The sequence below is a fragment of the Haplochromis burtoni genome, unplaced genomic scaffold (genome assembly GCF_018398535.1).
Source record: "Haplochromis burtoni strain Fernald_Lab_line unplaced genomic scaffold, NCSU_Asbu1 Contig_285, whole genome shotgun sequence".
NCBI classification, from domain to species: Eukaryota; Metazoa; Chordata; class Actinopteri; order Cichliformes; family Cichlidae; genus Haplochromis; species Haplochromis burtoni.
This window is the reverse complement of record NW_024582646.1, coordinates 132,134-138,133: the sequence shown is the minus strand read 5'-3', so window position 1 is coordinate 138,133 and position 6,000 is coordinate 132,134. Positions and strand designations below refer to the sequence as shown.

The following is a 6,000-nucleotide window of genomic DNA, read 5'->3' as shown; positions in this document are numbered from 1 at the left end:
GTTCACACACTTTTTCTGAAATCAGTTGTGTATAACGAAAAAACCTGCTGTTATATAATCATTATAGAAATTCATAAATAGATTCAAAATATGAATGAATTAATACATTTCTTCAGTTGATTCTGTGAAAATGCCAATAATTGCTACAAATTTTTCATTTTCCTAGCAAAATATAAAGAAACAAGAGTTTTGCACAACATTGTAGCAGTTGATTATGGGGCAGCTGTTTCACAAATTTTACTTTTGTTTCGTTTTGCAGTTTTTAACAGAGAAAATTTTTTGTGTTTGTTTGTGTGTGTGTGTGTGTGTGTGTGTGTGCGTGCGCGTGTTCAGGCTGCTTCATTCAGACAGAGATCCTATTCCAGATGTTCCTGCTATTTATTTCGTCATGCCCACAGAGGAGAACATCGACAGGATTTGTCAGGTGATCGCACACAGTAACTCATTAAGCTGCGCTCAGCTCTTTGCCTGAGTGCGTTTATCTACTCTGGGAATTACAGAAGAGTTCCTTTCAGAAGTTGCTGGACCAAAACCATGAGCTAAAAGATGCTAAAAGCTCAAATCATTTTTCAGTTATCCCGTTTAATTTTCACCTGTCATTAAAGTTTGGTAAAAACATTGACAATCCCAGCTTTATTCGTTTATTCGTCTGCCTTTCTGGAGCTTGACCTTTCCTTTTTATTGAGAAATGATTTATCATTTTTCTGTGTTTGTGTCATCTGTGAGGAAAGCTCACAGCTTTCCTTCTCAAATTTAAGCCCAAGTTTCTGTGTTTTTGTGATTTTGATGAGTTCATTAACCTCCTAATGCCTCTTGAACTCTTTAATTGCATGAATCTTTAATTTCTCTTTGCTATTTGGGTTGATTGTGCAAAATTTAATATTGTGGTCTAGACATCCCAAAATGTGATGTCCACATATGTGGACGACAGGTTCTTAGAGGTTAAAAATGCAGCAGCAAAATATTGTTATTATCATTTATCATCTTTTAGCAACTGATGATACTCAGCATCCCACACTGGAATATTTTCTGGATTTTTGTTGTCAGAATACTCGAATACAGAATTTGCTTGCAATAAAGAACCAAGTACTGCTGCTTGGTGTGGAGGGAAAAACAGAACTTGATGAATTCTTAAAGGATGTCTTGGTTCTGTTGTGTCATGTCATTTTTTTAAAATTGTGGCACATATAGTGTGGACACTTAGGGATGATCTTGAGCTCTGGAAACATTTTTGTTGATTATTTAATGATCCAATAATCAGTACTTGTCAGACTGAGATATTTTGGCCTACTACGCACTAATTTTTAGAAATGCAGTGTTCATCATATTCGCAATCTCATCATTGTTTTAAAATAATATTAAATATTAACTGTAATTTCATGTCTGTTCTCCGTGTGTGTGTGTGTGTGTGTGTGTGTGTGTGTGTGTGTGTGTGTGTGTGTGTGTGTGTGTGTGTGTGTGTGTGTGTGTGTGTGTGTGTGTGTGTGTGTGCGTGTGTAGGACTTGAGGAACCAGCTGTATGAGTCATACTATCTGAACTTCATCTCTGCCATCAGTAGAAGTAAATTGGAGGACATTGCCAGTGCCGCATTGGCTGCTAACGCTGTTACCCAAGTCACCAAGGTTACGTTCTTTCTGTGTTTATGAAGCACTCCTTTTTGGTGCAGTGACAACTAAATAAATGTTTAAAATGCAAAAATATTTCAATAAGGCAATGACAATTTATTAAATAACAAAAAAATCAGAAAATTAGCAACATTTGACAAATGTAAATATTAAAAGGTGTATTTGTTTTTTTTACTTTTGCTTTTATTACTATCATTATTATTATTATTGCTAGATTGTGGTCATTATTTTTGCGTCCTTCTCTTTGCAACCTTGCGGGATAATTTATATCAGCTCAGTAACACAGGATTTGTAATAGATTCACCGAGCAGGTGTAATATTATTGTGTCCAGCACTAATTAATCAGGCTGATATCTGTTTGTGTTTCAGGTGTTTGATCAGTATCTAAACTTTATCACTTTGGAAGATGTTATGTTCATCCTCTGCCATCAAAATAAGGAGCTCATTTCCTACCATGGTAAAACACAAGACCACGACAACACACACACACACACACACACAACACACACACACAGACACACACACACACACACACACACACACTTTCTTACTACACTTGTAAAGAATATAATATAATGGCTCTACCGAGTGTCCCGTTATTTCTAAAACTCTGATTTTTCTCTGATAGAGTGATTGGAACAGATACTTCTTTGTCACAAAAAACATTCATGAAGTTTGGTTCTTTAATGACTTTATTATGGGTTAACAGAAAAAAGTGATCACATCTGCTGGGTCAAAAATATACATACAGCAACATGAATTAGCAATTTTGGTGACTTAGAAAGTTGTCAGTGAACTGAGCTTCATAGCATGGCCTCTTAACTTCTTGTGAGTGATTATGAGTGACTACAGCTGGTGACTTCTCTTAGACCAGTTAAATAGGGCTCATTGGATACAAACGCCCACAAATGCTACAATGGGAAAGTCAAAGGAGCTCAGCATGGATCTGAAAAAGCGAATTATTGACTTGAACAAGTCAGGAAAGTCACTTGGGGCCATTTCAAAGCAGCTGCATGTCCCAAGAGCAACAGTGCAAACAATTGTTTGTAAGTATAAAGTGCATGGCACTGTTTCGTCACTGCCAAGATCAGGAAGAAAACGCAAGCTATCACCTGCTGCTGAGAGAAAATTGGTCAGGAGGGTGAAGAGTCAACCAAGAATCACCAAAAAGCAGATCTGCCAAGAATTTGAAGCTGCTGGAACACAGGTGTCATTGTCCACAGTCAAACGTGTTTTGCATCTCCATGGACTGAGAGGCTGCCGTGCAAGAAGGAAGCCCTTGCTCCAAAAGCGGCACCTTAAGGCTCGACTGAAGTTTGCTGCTGATCACATGGACAAAGATAAGACCTTCTGGAGGAAAGTTCTGTGGTCAGACGAAACAAAAATCGAGCTTTTTGGCCACAATGCCCAGCAATATGTTTGGAGGAGAAAAGGTGAGGCCTTTAACCCCAAGAACACCATGCCTACAATCAAGCATGGTGGTGGGAGTATTATGCTGTGGGGCTGTTTTGCTGCCAATGGAACTGGTGCTTTACAGAGAGTAAATGGGATAATGAAGAAGGAGGATTACCTTCACATTCTTCAACATAACCTAAAATCATCAGCACACAGGTTGGGTCTTGGGCGCAGTTGGGTGTTCCAACAGGACAATGACCCCAAACACACATCAAAAGTGGTAAAGAAATGGCTAAATCAGGCTAGAATAAGGGTTTTAGAATGGCCTTCCCAAAGTCCTGACTTAAACCCCATTGAAAACATGTGGACAATGCTGAAGAAACAAGTCCATGTCAGAAAGCCATCAAATTTAACTGAACTGCACCAATTCTGTCAAGAGGAGTGGTCAAAGATTCAACCAGAAGCTTGTGGATGGCTACCAAAAGCGCCTAATTGAAGTGAAAATGGCTAAGGGACATGTAACCAAATATTAGCACTGCTGTATGTATATTTTTGACCCAGCAGATGTGATCACTTTTTTCTGTTAACCCATAATAAAGTCATTAAAGAACCAAACTTCATGAATGTTTTTTGTGACAAAGAAGTATCTGTTCCAATCACTCTATCAGAGAAAAATCAGAGTTTTAGAAATAACGGGAAACTCAAGAGAGCCTTGATATTATGTTCTTTACAAGTGCATGTAAACTTTTGACCACAACTGTAAGTTGAAGCTTAAAACCAAATCTGAAGCTTCAAACAGCATTTTCATGTTGTGAGGTTTTTAGATGTATATTATTGTTTTCTAATAAAATAATTTATTTGAAACATTTTATTGAGTCACGTTTCAAAGTGCTTCATGGAAGAAGCTAAATAGGAAGATCAGAAAATCAAGTGACAATATAAGAGATAAAAGTATATGATAGTGATGTACACACACGAAGAAGTCCTTCAAAAGTACTTGGCAATCCATCGTTCTCATGCCAGACTTGGTGGGCAAAACAGTTCAGCAGTTCTTTATTCTCCAGCCCTCCTTTGAATATCTTTGAGTTTAAAAATGCCAGATAGTTACTGTGCTATTGAATGCACTACTCACTATGTATTTACAACTGTCAGAGGGGCGTAGAGTATGGCACCAACATGTGAGCATACATCTCCTAACCCTTTCCTACGGGTTTACCTGACCTGTAAAAATACTCACTCAGCTTTACTGTTATGACACAGCATTTATGAGACAAATGAATACTATAGGAACTTTTTTCTGAAAGTCCAAGTCAACAAAATGTAAGATTTACGTGTGGCAGTTTGTTTAATCTAGCTATGTAGCACTTACTTGTGTTTTAATGATCAACAATTTAATGCTCCTCACCCCCCACGTGGTGGCATTATTTCATCCAAATATACATTTACAGAAACCAGAGAGCTCCAGTACAGCAGCCACAGCCTGAGGACAAGATGTTTTGACAACATAATTTTTCCCCTCCCTTTCCAAACCAGTGAGCACTGTCAGTAGCAGATGTCACAGCCACAGCAATTGCTTTTTCTCCAGCACAGTTTGCAGCAAATTGCAGACCGCAAACCTTAGTAAATTGGGTTTGTGCGATTCATTTATACTGTTCTTCCAAAAACTTTTGCCCTCTCAAGCGGAAACATATGTATGGAAATACATGGAATTAAAGTACAAAACACAACGTGTTGCTTTAGGAAATTCTGACAGGACCTTTTTTTGGTCATCATTTTTGTGGGTCTTGTTTTTTTTGAGTTATTATGATAAAAGCAGCCAGGAGATGACAGCAAAGTAGAACAGAGCAGGGTAAGGGCAAATACTACAAATAACCCGGAGCAGATTAGAACCTGGACCGCTGTGTTCACTTCATGGCATATACATCACCTGCTTGGCACACTGAGCTAAACAATGACCCTAACACTAAAAGAGGGTTACATGCTGGTGCAGACCATTAGCAAATCTGTCCCCGAGACTACTGAGGTGCCTTCACCTGCCTCGTCTGAAATCATTATTTCACTTATCCTTCTGCGTGTGTAGGACTTGAGGAACCAGCTGTATGAGTCATACTATCTGAACTTCATCTCTGCCATCAGTAGAAGTAAATTGGAGGACATTGCCAGTGCCGCATTGGCTGCTAACGCTGTTACCCAAGTCACCAAGGTTACGTTCTTTCTGTGTTTATGAAGCACTCCTTTTTGGTGCAGTGACAACTAAATAAATGTTTAAAATGCAAAAATATTTCAATAAGGCAATGACAATTTATTAAATAACAAAAAAATCAGAAAATTAGCAACATTTGACAAATGTAAATATTAAAAGGTGTATTTGTTTTTTTTACTTTTGCTTTTATTACTATCATTATTATTATTATTGCTAGATTGTGGTCATTATTTTTGCTTCCTTCTCTTTGCAACCTTGCGGGATAATTTATATCAGCTCAGTAACACAGGTTTTGTAATAGATTCACCGAGCAGGTGTAATATTATTGTGTCCAGCACTAATTAATCAGGCTGATATCTGTTTGTGTTTCAGGTGTTTGATCAGTATCTAAACTTTATCACTTTGGAAGATGATATGTTCATCCTCTGCCATCAAAATAAGGAGCTCATTTCCTACCATGGTAAAACAAAGATACACACACACACACACACACACACACACACACACACACACACACACACACACACACACACCTTTCTGTCTTTGTGATCTAAATCTACAGTTTCCCGTTATTTCTACAACTCTGATTTTCCTCTGACAGAGTGATTGGAACAGATACTCTTTTGTCACAAAAAACATTCATGGAGTTTGGTTCTTTTATGACTTTATTATGGGTTAACAGAAAAGAGGGATCGCATCTGCTGGGTAAAAAATATACATACAGCAACATGAATTAGCAATTTTGGTGACTTAGAAAGTTGTCAGTGAAATGAGCT

At 37.9% G+C, this 6,000-nt stretch overlaps 1 protein-coding gene across 3 annotated transcripts in view; it reads left to right on the top strand.

Moving 5' to 3' along the window:
- scfd1 (sec1 family domain containing 1) overlaps window positions 1-6,000 on the top strand; it is a 37,488-nt gene that overhangs the window by 2,317 nt on the left and 29,171 nt on the right. Inside the window, exons 4-6 of one of the 3 annotated variants that reach the window (XM_042227854.1) lie at window positions 334-424; window positions 1,501-1,623; window positions 5,597-5,684. In XM_042227854.1, the coding sequence (XP_042083788.1) occupies window positions 334-424; window positions 1,501-1,623; window positions 5,597-5,684 (302 nt within the window). Of the gene's footprint in view, window positions 1-333; window positions 425-1,500; window positions 1,624-1,995; window positions 2,084-5,095; window positions 5,225-5,596; window positions 5,685-6,000 lie in introns of those variants that run through there. The other 2 variants (XM_042227852.1, XM_042227853.1) reach the window with 2 other exon arrangements.